The 19323-nt window shown below is 42.5% G+C and overlaps 1 protein-coding gene across 1 annotated transcript in view; it reads right to left on the bottom strand.

Annotated features, from left to right (window-relative positions):
- GUCY2F (guanylate cyclase 2F, retinal) overlaps positions 1 to 19323 on the bottom strand; it is a 119477-nt gene that overhangs the window by 98843 nt on the left and 1311 nt on the right. Inside the window, exon 2 of the mRNA XM_017349714.4 lies at positions 6318 to 6619. Coding sequence (XP_017205203.3) covers positions 6318 to 6619 — 302 coding nt within the window. The remainder of the gene's footprint in view (positions 1 to 6317; positions 6620 to 19323) is intronic.

Genomic DNA, 19323 nt, shown 5'->3' with positions numbered 1-19323 from the left:
TGCCGGTTCAAGTCCTGGCTGCTCCTCTTCCAATCCAGCTCTCTGTTATGGCCTGGGAAAGCAGTAGAAGATGGCCCAAGTGCTTGTGTTCCTGCACTGGTGTGGGAGATCTGGAGGAAGCTCCTGGCTCCTGGCATCGGATTAGCCCAGCCCTGGCCATTGTGGCCATTTGGAGAGTGAACCAGCATATGGAAGACCTTTCTCTGTCTCTCCCTCTCTCTTTCTGTAACTCTACCTCTCAAATAAATAAATAAATCTTTTAAAACACAAGGATATAAATTAAGAGATGACAAATCACTGCTATAGACAATGTAGCCCATATACAGAAATTTTAATGTCATTGAAAGTTATTAGGCAAGGTAGAAACACAGCCATCTTGTTAATACATTTGTTTACTCTCTTATTACCAGTCCCTGTCCCTAAAATTGAAGCCCCATAAGGGGAGGAATGAGCAATGTGAACAACACTTCTACAGAAAGGGGAAAGGATCATATTTGTATTAATTGTCAATTTCTGTGACTATTTGTCAATTTCTCCTACCATGACTGACTTGAAGCTACCAGGGTGATGTCACTAAATGCATAGCTTGAGATAAATGCACATGATCAACTTTTGTGAATTGCCTCCAACACACCACCAGCAGAAACCGTGTCTGCCATGTTTACTGTTCTGGAGCTCAGCCATAAAGACTAGCACATGGCAGGTGCTCAATAAATAGTTGTTGACACCTGTGGAATGACTAATGAAAAACCAGCAGAAGTACAGGGACAGGCAAAAATTGAACCACATAATCTGGTCTGAGAAAATACCATTTGAAACTCTGAAAGCAAAATAATTTTGAAAGCTGAAATATTGAGAAATTGTTATAAATCAGAAAACTTTGGAGTAGGTAGCTGAAGTCAGATTACTACTTAGATGTAGATCACCATCAACCAATAAGGCCATCCTGACCTCAAAGAAGTAGAAAGGAAGGAGGCTGTGAGCCAGGTACTCTGCTAGCCACTTTATACATGTTATGTGTTTGACATTCACAGTAATCCTAGAAGATACAGCTTACCAACCTATCTAGAGATAGGGAAACAGACTCAAAAAGTCTATGTAACTTGCCCAAGGACACAGCTAATAAGAGTGAGCTGGAATTTAAACCCAGGATCGCCTAACTCCTTATCATATGCTCTTTCTGCTCTACTGGAGCTGCCATTGTCTTGACTGTTTCATTTTCTTTGTATTTTTGTCTTTTTTCTTCATGTTAATTGTTGAACTCTTTACTTAACATAGAGTTAATCATATGTGTATAAAATCTATTGAAAATAAATCTCAGTAAGAAATAATACTGGGAATAGGAGAAGGAGGAGGAAGTTTGTAACTGTAGAGCTGTATAGTTCTGCATGCATTCCTACAAACTTACTTCTAAGGGTACAGTTTAAAAACCTGTCATGGGACTCCAAATCCCATTAAACCTAATGGTAAAAATGCCATCTTAATAGTTAAAATGATCATATTAAGTGTTAAACTGAACATATCGATAGGATTAAGTGTTAAAGTGATCATATAAATAGGATCAGGTGCCCGGCAATAATAATAGATAGAATGAAAAAGGAGAGAATGTCCAACATGGGAAGCAGTCCACACAGCAGACTCAGAATCACAATTGCTTTAAGTAACACACTGACCTCAGAATCAGCCCTTAAGGTTTCCTAGTCTGTCTAAAAGACCCATGAGAGCATTTCATGCATGGAAAGCCAAGACATGAAGGATCTCTGTGAGTAATGAGACCCTAGTGGAAAGAAGTGGCCATCAAAGAATGTACTCTTCTCTAAAGGGAGGAGAAAACTTCTACTTTGCTTATGGCCTTGTGCAAATACTGATGGAGTATGTGGACTCAAAAGGCTTCCACAGCCCAGGCAACTCATTTTGAGAGCCTTGGATGGTCACTGATATCATACATAAAGAGTGTTAATTTTTAAGTTAACAAGAGTCACTATGCACTAACTCCCCATGCAGGACCTCTGTCCTCAATGAGTTGTATTGAGAGTTAACTGTAAAACCAGTTCTCAAACAGTTTGTGTGTGTGTGTGTAGTGTGTGTGTAAATTGTTGAAATCTACTTAGTATAGAGTTGGTCTTCTGTGTACAAAGAAAATGAATCTTGAGGCCGGCATGATGGTGTAATGGGTAAAGCTGCCATCTGCAGTGCCAGGTGCCAGCATCCCATGTGGGCGCTGGTTTGAGTCCCAGATGCTCCTCTTCTGATCCAGCTCTCTGCTACGGCCTGGGATAGCAGTAGAAAATGGTCTAAACCCTTGGACCCCTGAATCCATGTGGGAAACCTAGAAGAAGCTCTTGACTCCTGGGTTCGGATTGGCTCAGTTCCGGCCATAGCAGCCATCTGGGGAGCAAACCAGCGGATGGAAGACATCTCTCTCTCTTTCTCTTTGCCTCTCCTTCTCTCTATGTGTAACTCTGCCTTTCAAATAAATAAATAAATCTTTTTTAAAAAAAGAAAGAAAATGAATCTTAATGGAGAATGAGACTGGCAAGGGGACAGGGAGGAGGAGGTGGAGGAGGGGTGGGAGGGCTGATATGGTGAGAAGAATAACTATATTCCTAAAGTTGTATTTATGAAATTTGTATTCCTTAAAAAATAAAGTTAAAAAAGACTACCTTTGAGCAAGTTAATTTAGAGGAAAGGGAGTTTTGTTTATCAGAGACATGAAGATAATTGTATTGCCATCTATCACTCTTTGTTTATAAAGCTCCAGCAGAGGCACTTGCAAAGTGGGGGAGAAACTGGGTCCAAACAGGCTTTTATATAAACTCTGGATTCTTTGTTGTACTTCTATTTCCTTGTCTAAAGCAGAGTGCTGGCTGCCTAGCAACCAAGCTAATGGCGTCTTTTTTTTTTTTTTTTGCCTTAATTACCTTATGTTTTCCACAAGCTCAAAGAGAATGGTTCAAATATCAGGAGTAGAATGTCTGAGGTTTTCTTTTTTTTAAAATCAATATATCTACTCATACAAATACACACACACACACAGGAGCACGCAAATGCACACACACTCATCTGCCTCCCACCCTTGATCGACTGAAATAGAAAGATGACTTAGACTATATTTATATGATACCATGTCTTTGTCTTACAAGTACAAAAATTCACCACCTGGTTGCTTGTCTATAAATATACCACCAAACAACTGCTTTGACCAACCATTCTTAGCATTTTGAGGAATTCTTGCAATTTTTTTACAAACTTGGCCAGTTGTTTTGAATTACATACTTGTCTCCTAAAGGAGATTTATTATAAACATGAGATTAATAGTAGAGTATTAACTCAGTTCAAATCCAGAACTGCTAATACTTTTATCTTTGTTATTCACTCTTTTTTTTTTTTTTTTTTTTTTTGGACAGGCAGAGTGGACGGTGAGAGAGAGAGAGACAGAGAGAAAGGTCTTCCTTTACCATTGGTTCACCCTCCAATGGCCGCTGCAGCCGGCGCACCGTGCTGATCCAAAGCCAGGAGCCAGGTGCTTCTCCTGGTCTCCCATGAGGGTGCAGGGCCCAAGGACTTGGGCCATCCTCCACCGCACTCCTGGGCCACAGCAGAGAGCTGGCCTGGAAGAGTAGCAACTGGGACAGAATCCAGCGCCCCAACCGGGACTAGAACCCGGTGTGCCAGTGCCACAAGGCATTAGCCTAGTGAGCCGTGGCGCCAGCCATATTCACTCTTCTTATTAGACTAATAATTAGAAAAGTCTTTACTATCAATACCCAGTCAGGAAGAGATAGGCAAGCATTAAGTTTACCTGAATCACTTATTCATACAGAGAAGCAGCCTACAGGATAAAGAAATATAAGCTGCATAAAAAAGGACAGTGTTACAGGGTCCAGCCTTGTGGTGAAGCAGGTTAAGCAGCCACCTGTGACGATGCTGGCAGCCCATACAGGAGTGCTGTTCAAGTCCTGATGCTCTACTTCCTATCCAGCTCCCTGCGAAGCGGGGAAAGCAGCAGAATGTGGCCCAAGTCCTTGGGCCCCTGCCAATCCAGATGGAGTTTTGGACTCCTGATTTTGGCCTGCCCAGCCCCAGCTGTGGCAGCCATCTTGGGACTGAACCAGCAGGCTGATGATCTCTCTCTCTCTCTCTCATTCCCTCTCTCACTGACATTCTATCAAAAAAATAAAACACATCTTTTCTTTAAAAAAAAAAAAAGAATAGCATGGAGAATGTGTATCAGACATAGCTTACCACCTACCTGATAGCCTTCTTCCTTGCTAATAGAATCCCAATTTTATTTGCACTTCCTCAACAGCTGTAAGGTCAATCATGGCAGTATTTTTATTCTTTCCTGGTTATTAGACAATGAATTGGTGCACAATTCTGACAAAGAAGGTGTATGAAGAAATCTATTTGGAGAACTTGTAGGAAAGATTTCTTCATTCTTAAAAAGAAATACAAAGTGGAAACTCCCCATTTTCGTCTCTGGACATTTTCACCTGTATGTGATGTCTGGAATTTTGGCAGCCATCTTGGGACCATGAGAAGAACCACCTCATAAGGGCAAGCTAATCTGCCATGGCTTGTAAGATGGTTCATTGATGACCTCAATCAGTTGCTGCATTAATGGACCCTGGAGCTCCCACCTCCAAATTTTGAAAAATAATTATTATTTAGGCCATTATGTTAAGTAACCTGTTGCTTGCGGCCAAAAGCAATATGACTAATATGATATGCTAGCAAATGTTAGAACTTTTGAATTGATTTATATGTCATTCTAAACACTTCTGAATAGGGCTTCTTTCTCGACTCACCTCTATTCTAGAGACATCTCTCTATATTTACTTTTCTACTGACTTCTTTTGCTTCACCATCTTCCTCTCATATTCCTATCTTCTTTGGTTTTCTTTGCTCCCCATTCTTTTCTCTACTTTTTCCCCCCTGTCTCCTTTTTTGCCCCCTCTAGGCCTTAAGTGGCTATGAACTGAATCTGAAATATGGCTATACATCAGAGGGTACTTCAAAATCTTCATGGAAAAAGGAATTAAAAGAGAAGTTCATTTTGATGCAAAAACATTTTGAAGTTGTATATGCAAGGGATCCTCAAATCGTTCATGGAGTTGTATATTGTGAAAAGATATGTATGATTTAACATTTTTCTTGTACCAAACTAACATCTTTTAATTTTATTTTCCATGAACTTCTTGAAATACCCTTGTACATGCATCCAGATGTAACTATTGTTTCTTATATATTAGAAGGGAGTGCTTCTTCCTGCATTCCAAATGATTTCTTTCATATAAGTATAGCTCTACCAGTGAAAAATTCCTGACCTCTCTAGACCCACCTACACCTCCCTCCAACAATGGAGTGACATCATCTGGCTGGTTAGTTTGAAAGGAGAACAAAGCACATGTGTAGCCCAGTCCATTTATCCTGTTTTTCTTGGGAGCAGGCTACCTATAGGAACTATGTATTCTGTTATGTTCATCCAGCTTGTATATTTTAATGTATAGTGTGGCAAGTCTTCTAGTAGTCCCGCAATGCCAGAAGCTATGCAGAGAAGTCTGCTTAATCCTACCAACGTTATCAGTAATAAATATGATATTTTGGGGCCAGCGCTGTGGTGCAGTGGGTTAACTCCCTGGCCTGAAGTGCCGGCATCTCAATATGAACACCGGTTGGAGACCCAGCTGCTCCACTTCCAGTCCAGCTCTCTGCTATGGCCTTGGAAAGCAGTAGAAGATGGCCCAAGTCCTTAGGCCCCTGCACCCATGTGGGAGACCTGGACGAAGCTCCTGGCTTCGAATCGGTGCAGCTACGGCCATTGCGGCCAATTAGGGACTGAACCAGCAGACAGAAGACTCTCTCTCTCTCTCTCTCTCTCTCTCTCTCTGCCTCTCCTCTCTCTGTGTAACTCTGACTTTCAAATTAACAAATAAATCTTTTAAAAAAGATGATATTTCGTTGTATACCTCTTTTTTATGGTTAAATTGGTTCAGTATTTGGATTACAAGCAGGACTTCTATTTACTAAGCCCCCTTGAACAGCACCAGTACATATTAAAGTTTTATTCCCTTTTCTTAAATAAATTTCATTTATTCTTTATGACTACAGACTGTCATTGTAGGTTGCCTGAAGATAAAAAAAAATCCAGCAGTGTGTCTGTTTTGTAAATGTTTCCTGCAAACAAAAGGTGTTTTTAATTTGTGTGTAGTTGCCTGCTATTGATTGGGTTGCCTATGGACTAGAGGATGTTGACAGGAAAAACTTACTATGCCAAACTGTTTCTTAGCTCATGACACTTGTGAGTATCCACTTACTTGATCTGACTCCAGCTTCTCAGGAATTTCGCCTCTAGCTGCTGCCTCCATATAGGCCTGATAGAAGGTCTTTTCTTGGGACTCCACTGTAATGGTCAACACAGCATCATAGGCTTCTCGGAGCTTTCTGTTATTCCTCAGGACCTGATAGGGGGTGTGCTTATAAGGTAAACTGTAGAGCAGGGCATCGTAGGGAACAAAGACATAGGTTCCATCAGTCATTTTCAGATCATGAGCCCATTCCAAGAGTTGGACCTGAGTCTCTCCCCCGATCAAGGCCGAATGCATACACATGATGATTACTGAAAGCAACAAAGCAAAAAGGTTATAGCAGCAATATGTTAGTAAAATACTACAGGTGTAAAAAAATCTACAGATGGAAGAAATGCACAAGTGTGTTTCAACAAATTTGTGAATGATTTCTCTCTTCTGCCTTCAAAATAAGTAAGATGCTGACATCCTGGGGCAAGCATTTAGCCTAGCAGTTAAGATACCAGCATCCCATTTCCAAGTTCCCAAGTAAAATACCCAGTTCCAGCTCCTAACTCCAGCTTCCTGCTAATGCAGACCCTGGGAGGTAGCAGTAATGGCTTAAGTGATTGGGGTACTGCCAACCAAGTGGTAGGCCTGGATCGAGTTTTTGCACTGGATATTTTGGGAATGGACCAGAAGATGGGAGAGGGAGCTCACTCTCTCTTGCTCTCATTTTCCCTTTCTCTCTGATAATTAGATTTCTCTAAAAAAGATATTGGGGTCATGAGCTGAGGTTGAAGTATGCTCAGGAACTCTGAATTGGGCACAGGAACAAGAGAGACATTTCTGCAGGCTACAGAACCTAACAGTAAACAGGAACAAGAATTGCTATAATAAATGGTAGGTAGCATAATAAAGAGGTTTTGGGTTGGAAGAGCTAGGTTTATATCCTAACACTGCCATTTATTAGTTTTATACCCCTGGGTAAATTACTTAACTTTTCTATGCCTCATCCATAAAATGGAGATAACAATATGTACTTCATGGGATGGTAAATGATGAATGAAGGAGACAATTCGCATAATAGGGCTTTGTGCATATCATTCAATAAATAGCGGCTGCTATCATACCTCAGAATAAGGATAGAAGGGAAGGGTGGGAGAGATTCCCGTAGCCACGATCACTTGTAATTGTCTACTTCCTACAAACATGCACTCCAATAGATTTTAACCAATTAGTCCCACCCTTTCCAAGAACATTATAGACAATAAATGCTATTAATATTATGAATACTTTGTTCAACTTTTAAAAATCTAACTTCTCTGCAATTGGAATTACTTTGCACTCACTTTAATTCTTTCTAGACTTATGAAACTATGTTGTTTGGCAAGGCTAAAGTAGAATAGAGTGGATTAGAGGGGGCCATGGTTGAAGAATGGCAGCTAGATCCTGAAACTCAAAGTCTTAGATCCAATTCCTTCTTTGCCATGCTAAGAGTTTAGTTCATGCTCACTTGTGCTTCAATGTCCACATCTTTAAAATGCAGATTCCAATGCATCTCACAGGTACATTGAGTAGTTTAATTTGATAATGTTTGAAAAGGATTCTGAGCTCCATTCCAATGGCAAAAGTCCTATTGCCATTGGAAAATATTAATTATACGTGCTTACATGGAACTTGTAATCTCAGGAACTAAGTGTGCTTAACTACCATCAATTACTAGTCTTTGGCATTTCCATATTGCTTCATCTATTTTCAGAAATCTCCTTTACACCTGTTAACTACTCCCAGAAAGTTTCCCTTTTAAGGTACAGTTGGTATTCTTTGTATATTTTAATGTATAACTAGTAACTTATTAAGTTGATTTAAATATACTACACGCATAATATAGCATAATGTGAGCTTTCAAATAATGATTACCTCCTTCAAAATATAGGATCTTTCAAAATGTTCATACAAAAATGGAATTAAAAGATAAATTTAGGGGCCAGCACTGTGGCACAATGGGTTAACGTCCTGGTCTGAAGCGCTGAAATCCCATATGGGCGCCAGTTTGAGTCCTGGCTGCTCCATTTCCGATCCAGCTCTCTGCTATGGCCTGGGAAAGCAGTGGAGGATGGCCCAAGTCCTTGGACCCCTGCACCCACATGGGAGACCCAGAAGAAGCTCCTGGCTCCTGGCTTCAGATCCGTGCAGCTCTGGCCATTGTGGCCAACTGGGGAGTGAACCAACGGATGGACGACCTCTCTCTCTCTCTCTCTCTCTCTCTCTCTCTCTCTTCCTCTCCTTCTCTCTCTGTGTAACTCTGACTTTCAAATAAATAAATAAGTAAATCATTTTTAAAAGTTAAGTTTAGGGGCCAGCACTGTGGCACAGAAGGTTAAGCCTCTGCCTGCAGTGCTGGCATCCCATATAGGCATCAGTTCATGTTTCACGGCTCCACTTCCAATTCGGCTCCCTGCTAATGAGCCTGAGAAAGCAGTGGAAGATGGTCCAAGTACTGGGTCCCCTGTACCCACGTGGGAGACCCAGAGGAAGCTCCTGGCTTCTGCCTGGCCCATCCCCGGCCATTGTGGCCATTTGGGGAGTGAACCAGGGGATAGAAGACTTCTCTGTCATCTCTCCTCCTCTCTCTGTAACTCTGCCTTTCAAATAAATAAGAATAAATAAATCATTAAAGAAAATGAATCAGGTTGGTCAAATTGGTCCAATCTACAGGTCCGTTGGGGGGAAAAATGAGTTAAGGCATGGGTTTCACTTAGTCAGCTAGTTCATCCAACAGAATTCTTGATGAGTAGGTCAGTATTAGTATCATTCATTCTGCAAAAGCAGAGACTAAATGACATGGTCGATGTTATCCAACAGATATACAATTCCATGTAATTTACTTAAAGAGATACAAAAATGAATTTACTTCAGGAAAATGGTTAGTATAAATGAGTGTTTTGTGTTGGTTAAAATACAGCAAATATTTTAACAAACACTAAGTGTGGTGGATCTTTTCCTGGTGTGCCACCCACATCCACACTTCAGAGCTGAAGCACTCATTCCTCTAGCTGCTGGGGGTGTTAGCAGCTGAGAGTTGCTAGTCTCCATGAATTGTTCTCAGCTGAGGACAGCCTCCTGTCCCGAGGCCACATCCTTTTAGTAATGTGCTAGAGCCACCTTGTGCTAGATCACAAGAGCCTGTGGTTGAATTTTCTGGAATTCTGTGAAACAGTTAGCATCATGTTAGTAGCTAGAAATTGGCCATGATGGGAGTGATTACACTATGGGAATCAGCAAACACTACAAATGAGGGCTTTTGTCCACTGAAGAGCGGGCTGTTCAACAATTATTTTCACACTGAGCCTGCGCATTGTGATTGGTCAACATGGAGACAGAAAGTCCCAGACTCCTATCTCAACTCGGGACAACTCTTCAGAGCCATCCCTTCTCCTCTTGGGACTAGAAGAGGTCTTTGTTTTGACCACATCGTTGTCCAAGTCTTTCTGCCCATTTCTACCTCCATCATTGAAAGCACTCATTCACTAAGCTTTCTGAACTCAAAGCTCCATCTGTCAGATGGCTTTCCAGGAAAACAGGTTTGGAACACTGCATTAGATGTTCCACTGTGCCCTAAACCAAATTCTAACGTGGCACTTACAAAATTCATTGCCTTATTTTTGTCGGCTTCTACTGTGAAATTATGAGCTTCTTAAGATCGGGGATGGTTTCTTATTTATCTCCATATCCTGGTACATATTATGCACACAGTAAATATTGTTTAAATGGACATTTGCAAGCCAACAGATTCTTCAGGAGAAGAGCTTGTGCTTTTTGTAGGTTCCTTGCAGTGTGAGACATGGACATATTTGGATTGTTAGGATGGAGGAGCAACTGCCAAGTGATATTTGCAGGGCAGGTAAATGCCGCCATGCTTGTTTTTAATGCCTGGTGTCATTAACTATGTCCAAGACCTTGCCTTAATCTGGGTTATGCCTTTTCATTATTCTGTCATTGACCCACACTGATGACATTTCAAAGTGAGACTATGTGTTCCATCTTGTCTCCCTCATTTTATAGATGAAGAAATGTAAGATTCAAGAGGGAATGATCATGGGCTCTTCTATTTTCTGCCTGGCAACAACTTACCTCTGAACACAATGAAAGTAGAAAGCATAAATATTGAGTTCAAACAATAGCATCTTAATTTAATAGAGTGTGTGCTTCATGAAGAGGGATTTGTGGATGCATCTGTTTTGAAAAGATGATTTTATTAAATAGCTTTATTATCTCAAAATTACATTCATTAAAATGGGACTTGCCCTGTAAGTTGTTGTTAGGAAAGGATTAGTGTACAGAAACCTTAAATCCTAGAGAAGGCCTGAGTCAACAGGTGGTAACTGAATAATACCAATATTTAGGTTTCCATCCTGATTGTTAACAGTCAAGCCTCTTTATAGCCAAAATAAGAACCAGGAAATACACCCTTCTGAGATCACATGCCACCATGGTATGATATTAGCCCTTTCTCTGAGATGTCTGAGCCCCACACAAAGCTGCCCAGCAGTCTCCATACTGTGCTACCAACTGTGGCAAGCTGTCAAATACTCTCTCTTTCACCCTCAACACCAACAGCAGAAAACATTAGATTATGGAAGAAGTTAATTCCCAAGTTGCACAGCTCCTCTTTCTCTTCCCACATGGAAACTTTCAATCCAATATTTCCTTGACATAGATGACTATGTTTCTCAGAAGGCAAATCTCCTTTATTTTTCACAGATTACTGGCTATAGAGTCCTCCAGGGAGGAAATGGGGCTCTGCCATTCACCTTGTGAGATGGAAATGTTTCTTTTTTTTTCTTTTTTGACAGGCAGAGTGGACAGTGAGAGAGAGCGACAGAGAGAAAGATCTTCCTTTGCCGTTGGTTCACTCCCCAAGTGGCCGCCATGGCCAGCGCACCGCGCTGATCCGAAGCCAGGAGCCAGGTGCTTCTCCTGGTCTCCCATGCGGGTGCAGGGCCCAAGGACCTGGGCCATCCTCCATTGCCTTCCCGGGCCACAGCAGAGAGCTGGACTGGAAGAGGAGCAACCGGGACAGAATCTGGCGCCCCGACTGGGACTAGAACCCAGGGTGTCGGTGCCGCAGGCAGAGGATTAGCCTATTGAGCCATGGCACCAGTGGAAATGTTTCTAATAGCTAGTGATGAAGGCAGCAAGAGCCATATCGATATTTGTGAGCCATCAGTGTTGCTCCCAATCTACAGGAATCCCCTCTTACTGTTCCTACTCTTCATTTTAACCATTTTGTGACATTACTTGTGACTGGGATTCATTTTAATCCATCTCATTTCAGCAATTGTTGAAAGAGTGGGGAGAGGAAAAAGGAGGAAGGCATACAGATTTATCCCAAGTCTCACATTCCCTAAGAATTCACACCCATCTGGTCATATTGTGAAAGATGTAGATTCATTCTCTCTTCCTCTCAATTTTCTACCACACACTGTATAACATGGCTGCATAAGAAGAGAGTAGGTTGTCTGTGTTGTGGCACAGCTGGTTAAGCCACTGCTTGCCACACTCCCATCCCATATTGGATCATCAATTCAAGTTTCAGCTGTTCTGCTTCCAAACCAGCTCCCTGCTAATAATGCACCTGCGAAAACAGTGGAAGATGGCCCAAGTGCTTGGGCCTGTGCCACCCACATAGGAGACCCAGATGAAATTCTGGCTCCTGACTTCAGCCTGGCCCAACCCCGGCCATTGAAGCCAGGAGTGAACCAGCAGTGGAAGATCTCTTGCTCTCTGTGCCTCTCCCTCTCTTTCTGTCATTCTGTACTTTAAATAAATAAATAAATCTTTGAAAAAGGAGGAGGAGGAGGTAGAAGGTTCTGGAATGTATATGTTTCTCAGTCCCTACCCCCAAATCTTATTCAGGGCAATAGTTTTTCAAAGTTTATTTTAAGAACACTGCACTGAGTGATGTGTGGTTGTCTGTATCAGTTTAGTCTGAAGTTCTCAGGCCACCACTTATTTAACTATTATCAGTATTGGACTAGTCCAAGTAGTTCAACATGGTGGCAGGCATATATGGCACACTCAATGGCTGTTTCATCAGCATCAGCTTATGGATTTTTGATAAATAAATTTATTTATTTATTTCCCTGACACTGCTATTCTTTTAAAAAAAATGCTATTCTTCTAAAAATAAAGATTTATTTTAGTTATTTGAAATCAGAGTTACAGAGAGAGGTAGAGACCGAGAAAGAGAAAGAGAAGTCTTCCATCTGCTGGTTCACTCCCCAAATGGCCACAGTAACCAGAGCTGTGCCAATCCGAAGCCAGGAGCCAGGAGCCAAAAGCTTCTTCTGGGTCTCCCATATGGGTGCAGAAGCCCAAGGACATCCTCTGCTGCTTTCCCAGGCACATTAGCAGGGAGCTGGATCAGAAATGGAGCAGCCGGGCCTTGAACTGGCACCCATATGGGATGCCAGAGCTGCAGGCAGGGGCTTTAGCCTGCTGCACCACAGCACCAGCCCCATTGCTATTCTTCTTGAGATAGGCTTTTTTTTATTTTGTATTTATTTATATAAGAGGTAGAGTTACAGACAGTGAGAGGGAGAGACAGAGAGAAAGGTCTACCTTCCATCAGTTCACTCCCCAAATGGCTGCAATGGCTGGAGCTGCGCCAATCCAAAGCCAGGAGCCAGGTGCTTCTTCCTGGTCTCCCACACGGGTGCAGGGGCCCAAGCACTTGGGCCATCTTCTACTGCTTTCCCAGGCCATAGCAGAGAGCTGGACTGGAAGAGGAGCAGCCGGGACTAGAACCGACGCCCATATGGGATGCCAGCACTGCAGGCAGAGGATTAACCTACTGCACCACAGCGCCAGCCCCAAGATAGGTTTTTACTATTTCTCAACAGCTTTCAACATATGTTTTCTCTAGCTTTTCCTAAGCTGCTAATTACAGACGAGGCCTTTTAAATGCAGGAATCTTAGATGTTTAGAAATTTCCTCATGTGATGAGTCTTGAATAATTTGATCATTAATAATGCACACTTTAGTTTAAAAAGGAAGCTTTTTTACCATTATATTTATTTGCATTTATCTACACTAAATCCTATACCAAATTTCCTATCAACACTAAGGCTCTTAGTCATAATGTTATCAGTATCATTACTTTTATTACTGTAGGAAAACAGGGAAGACACTTGAAATCTTGAGGCACTTAAAAAAAATGTCAACAGTGCACCCAAAAGTTTAAAAAGATCAGCAGAAGAGCTGAATTGTCTGCCATATGCAGAACAGGCAGTCTCAAGTGAGTACACTTTAGGAGCATACCTCTAGAGGACAGTAGGCAGTAGAGCACAGGTCTGCCTTAGTTCTTTTAAAGATATATTTATTTATTTGAAAGGCAGAGTTACAGAGAGAGAGAGAATCTTCCATCCGTTGGTTATCTCCCCAAGTAGCCACAACGGCCAGGGCTGGGCCAGGCCAAAGCCAGGAGCCAGGTGCTTCATCTAGGTCTCCCACATGGGTGCAGGGGCCCAAGCACTTGAACCATCTTCTGCTGCTTTCCCAGGTGCATTAGCAGGGAGCTGGATAAGAAGTAGAGCAGCTGGGACTTGAACCTGCGCCCATATGGGATGGTGGCATCACAGATGGTGGGTGGCTTTACCAACTGTGTCACAGCCACCCCAACTGCTGGTTCTTAAAACCTAGTCTCCAGATCATCATCAGCAGTAATATCTGGGAACTTGCTAGAAATTCAAATTCTGAGACCCTACCCTGGTCTTCCTGAATCAGAAATTCTGAGGGAAATGACCCAAAACTCTATTTTAACAAGCCCTCCAAAGAATTCTAATGCACACATAAATTTGAGAGCCATTGCTTTAGACCAACTGCATATATATCCTAGCCTACCTTTCACTAGCTATGTTACAATAGGTGAATTATTAAATACCTTTTCGCTTCAAATGTCTCATCCATAAAGTGGGTAAACAATCATTGGCCTTACGTTATCTCGTTATTGAAATAATTGAATGAATGGTCCATAGAGAGCCCTTGAAAAATTACTAGCACATAATAAGCTGTCAATATGTATTAGGTATTGTCATTATTATTTTTTTTATGTACAACAATGTTCTATACATGGGAAGAAACTAGCCAAGTCCCTGGTAATAAGATAATAATGAGCTATCTAATTTTGGAAGAACAAAAGAAGAAGAGCTATTTAATTTTGGAAGAACATAAGAAGACCATTCTGACTTTGTCATGTTTACTCATCATCCTCATATTGTAATAAAGTCTTTGCAATTTAGATGGATTTAATGGAAGCCTAAAATGGTCTGACATCCCGGTCAGCTTAAACTGAAAGGTTGTTACAGTCAGTCAAGCATAGGACTGATAGGCAAAAGATGAGGAAAAGACAGAAGGACTTGAAATAATCATTTGCAATAATCAAGACAGCTGTAGTAGGGTCTCCTACTGGCCTTCGTAGAAATTAGAAAAACAACCCCTTCTAGGTGACTGTAATCCCACAGGTGCTCTGCTTGGTAAATGGGTGCTCTTTTGTGCCATCGAACAAAAACCTGCAACGGGATTCATTGCTGAAGAGTAGAGAGCAGAGTGGGTTTTGGCCCTCAAGCCCACTCAGCTAAATTCTCTTGTGGAGGGCACAACCTACATAACTATACACAGCAGCCTTGATAGGAGGTTGATGCCTTTGTCTTTCATTAGTATCTCTCCTGTTCAACTTTGTTCATGATGAAGATAGTTACTGCTCCCAAGGTTAAAGGGAAATGACTGAATTCCCTGCTCTGCGACTATTTACCTCATTCTTTGGTGTTAATAATGCCTACACCTACCTGCTTGTTACTGTGAAACTCATAGTTACTATAAAACTTGGAAGAAAACACCCATCCCATCTCCTGAGTAATCTCAAGGGTTAAATAATAAACTCCATGAAAACGCCTTGTAAACTATAGAATGCAGTATTGAATTATGGTTGCTTTCATTGTCTCTGTGATAGTATCTAATAATATCTCTGCTGGTTACCTTCCCAAGGACCCGCAGCTATTATTACTGTTATTAGTACAATTACCACTAAATATATCATTTCCTTGGTATTATGGAAGGATAACTTAGACCTGTTTCTAAGAAAGACCCTTCCTCTAGGGGCTGGCGCTGTGGCATAGTGAGTAAGGCTGCAGCCTGCAGTGCTGGCATCCCATATGTGTGCCAGTTCAAGTCCTGGCTGCTCCACTTCCAATCCAACTCTCTGGTATGGCCTGGGAAAGCAGTGGAGGATGGCGCAGGTGCTTGGGCCCCTAAACCCATGTGGGAAGACCAGAGAGAAGCTCCCGGGTTCAGCCTGGCCCAGCTCCAGCTGCTGCAACCACTTGCAGAGTGAACCAGCAGATGGAAGATCTATCTCTCTCTCTATCTCTCTCTCTCTCTTTCTGTAACTCTGCCTTTCAAATAAATAAATCTTTAAAAGCAAAAATAAAAGAAGAAAGAAAGACCCTTTCCTCTGACACCAATAAGGTGTCAGCGATATTTCCTCATGGGAAACATTCATGTATAACACAAGGAAGTGACATTCCAGCCAGTCATGGGCTGCTCTTCTCTTCCCTTCCTTTTAGCACCACCATCACTGTTACTGACACCTGGCAAAGCCATCAACACTACTATGAACAGATCAGATCAAAGGAATCTTCCAACTATTTCTATTACTTCCAAATATTGCCAAGCTTCTCCATTATAAGGGGTCCCTTTGCACTGTATTTTGTACATTATGAAGGGTCTTTCTCTGAAGGTTTGCTCAAGGACCACAGTGTTTAGAAGTATCCTCACAGTCTGCAGCATGGGAGAGAGGTCAGGTCCTGCATTTGCCAGTCCTTCTCAGTAGAGGTCACATAAAAACATAGTGCCTTATTAGTGATTAATCAAAATAGATGATAGGACTACTTGGCTAACACCTTACTCCCACCAGTTGGGAGGAGCTAGAAACTCAGCCAGAGATTTGGTCTTCTATGTATTTTGCCTGGTGTATTGCAATCTTCCTCGGTGCTATGCTGGCCAAATCCATAGTCATTGGCTTCTGGCTTGGTTTCTCATCAAATCTTCAATTAGCTAATTGGACCGGAGATTTTCCCTGAATCCTAGGCCACTAGGCTACAGCCCTGACACTCTGCTATTTTTTAAGGATTTAGTTATTTATTTTAAAATTCATAGTTATGTAGAGAGAGGGAGAGACAGAGAGAAAGAAACTTCCATCTGCTGGTTTGCTCCCCAGATGACCACAGCAGCCAGTGCTGGGCCAGGCTGAAGCCAGGAGCCAGGAGCTTCATCCAGGTCTCCCACTTGGGTGGCAGGGGCCCAAATAGTTGGCCCATCTTCCACTTCCTTTCCCAGGCCATTAGCAGGGAGCTAGATCAGACATGAGTTGGCGCCCATATGGGATGCCGGCATTGTAGGCAGTGGCTCTACCCACTACACCACAACACCAGCCCCTCTGCTTACTTTTATTCATTCTCTGGACCTTGCTTTTTCTATTTTCACTGGCTGGGGCACTGTTTCAAATGGATAATCAAGCAGAAAACAAGGACAAAGCCTTAATATTCACTTCTCCTCCACAACTCCTATTGCTGCACCTCGCTCACTAGTCACAATTGGCTATAGCAACCGTAGGTACTACACACTGCTTTTAATGTTTAATGGTACACGTTAAGCTATACTAAGGTCACAGCCTAACCAACATCTCAGTGTCCCTGCCCCCACTTTCACCAATACTCTGACTCATGTCACTTAGGTCTCAGCATGCCTCATCTGAATCTGCCTATGTTTGGTCAGAAACCCGAAGACAACTAGAATGCAGAGTTTTACCTTCATTCCGTTTTATCCCTTTCTCAGTCCCTCCTCCATTTGCTGTTTCTCTCTTCACTACCCAGAGTCCGCCTTTGCTCCATAACCATCCTGTCTTAGCTTTTTTTTTGTCTTTCCCAGTTACATAATTTCCATTCCTATAGTGGGTTCATCCACAGTGTTTGAAAGAAAATAATCCGACTAACCAAAATCATGCTGAGATAAAAATGATTGGTAATTTAAAGTGAAGAGCATTTTCCTGAACTCAAAGCAGCGGTTCTCAACTCTGGCCACACTTTACAAGCACCTGGAAAGCTATTTCAAATATGTTTGCTGGAGCCCCACCGCAGAGCAATTCAGCCAGGCTCTCTGGAGGTGGCACTCTGGCACTAGTCATTTAAATGTGTCCAGGTAATTCTAGTGCGCAGCCAGAGTGAGAAGCCCGCACCTAAAGTAATGACTTGCAAATGGTAGGGCGATATGTACATTTGCTCCCTCCTTGCCTCAAAGGGGTTGTGGGTGGTGAGCACTCAATCCTAATTCCTCTCAGTCTGACAGCCCAGAGTTTCAGGACCTGGATTTATTTAACATTGCATGGTAGAGGTCAAAATGACATTTCAAAGTGCACTATTTAGAATGGGTGGGATGTGAAACACTCATGGAATGTAAACTTGCAGGGGACACGGGGCTTCAGGAAGCTTTGTAACATGTTATAAAGTTATGATACTAGATAAGTTATCCTGTTCCTGGCCTGATTCCTCTCTGGAAATGGCTTTATATCTTTAAAAATAATTCTGTACTCTGCTTTGAAAGTACGGAGCTCTATTATGAAGGACTCAGAGCCACTCTGATTGCTTAACATTACAGGACTTTGCAGACTGAAGCTGGAAGCAGACTCTTGTAGTTCCTGGAACTAGAAACTCTTGCCCTCATCCTCCCATAATGATCATAATTAAAGTCCAATATTGGAGACACTTAAAACTTCAAATGGGCTTCTGGTTGTAGGCCAGGCCTAAGCCGGACCATCCTCTAACAAGCCGGTTGTTATGTTAAGGAAATGACTGGGACCAGGATGAACCCTAGACGCATTCAGTTTGATGAATAGTCTGAGCTATCTGTCTTACTGTGGCAGAGTGGCTGCAGTGGGGAAATAAGCAGTGGTCCCACGAATCACTGCCAATTGCAGAGGAAGACAAAGTGGAGCTTTACAAAATTGGAATAAAATAAAAAGCAAAACTAAGTGTCACAGGGGCATGTCATACTATAAGTGAAAGAGATTCGATTCAAAGGGTCCAGGAGGAGCCTCCCTTTCCCCTAAGTCTGCCCAACTTGGCTTAGTGATGGTAGCTTGAGGGAGTCAAGTCCTTCCCTTCAACTTTGTCTTGCATCTCTGCAAAACTCACCTTTCAACATAAAACTTACCATTGGAAGGGGAAATGTGAACATTGAGGCCCACCTCTCAGTGTTATAAGAATTACATGGGTTAACATACCATAAGTAACCTTTTTCTCTTTTCAATATGCTTTCATGTATCATCTAGGTGTCCTCCATAGCAACTAGCTGTGTCTGTGTTCTGCAGGGGAAACAAAAGCTCGGTCTTGTGAGGGGCAACATTTTTTTATTTTATTTATTTATTTATTCATTTATTGACAGGCAGAGTTAGGCAGTGAGAGACAGACAGAGAGAAAGGTCTTCCTTCCATTGGTTCACCCCCCCAAAATGGCCACTACAGCCATCGCGCTGCGCCGATCCGAAGCCAGGAGCCAGGTGCTTCCTCCTGGTCTCCCATGGGGTGCAGGGCCCAAGCACTTGGGCCATCCTCCACTGCACTCCCAGGCCACAGCAGACAGCTGGCCTGGAAGAGGAGCAGCCGGGACAGAATCCAGCGCCCCAACTGGGACTAGAACCTGGTGTGCCGGCACCACAGGTGGAGGAGTAGCCTATTGAGCCGCGGCGCCGGCCAAGGGGCAGCATTTTGCAGTGCAGAGAAGACAGATTCTAAGTGAGATGTGCTGACACATGAAAGAAAGCACCCAGAATGGGTCAAGGGGACAGCCCTCCTCAGTGAAAAAAGCACATGATATGAAACCCTAAGAACATCCTCTATGGGCTGGTCTGAAACTACCAAGGACATAAAGGAAGAGAGGATGGTGACAGTGCTTTTAGTGCTATTCTTCTCCACACA

Source organism: Oryctolagus cuniculus, chromosome X (genome assembly GCF_051225735.1).
Source record: "Oryctolagus cuniculus isolate XC-2025 breed Fujian yellow rabbit chromosome X, ASM5122573v1, whole genome shotgun sequence".
In the NCBI taxonomy this organism is placed as follows: Eukaryota; Metazoa; Chordata; class Mammalia; order Lagomorpha; family Leporidae; genus Oryctolagus; species Oryctolagus cuniculus.
This window is presented reverse-complemented; position numbering and strand designations above follow the sequence as displayed.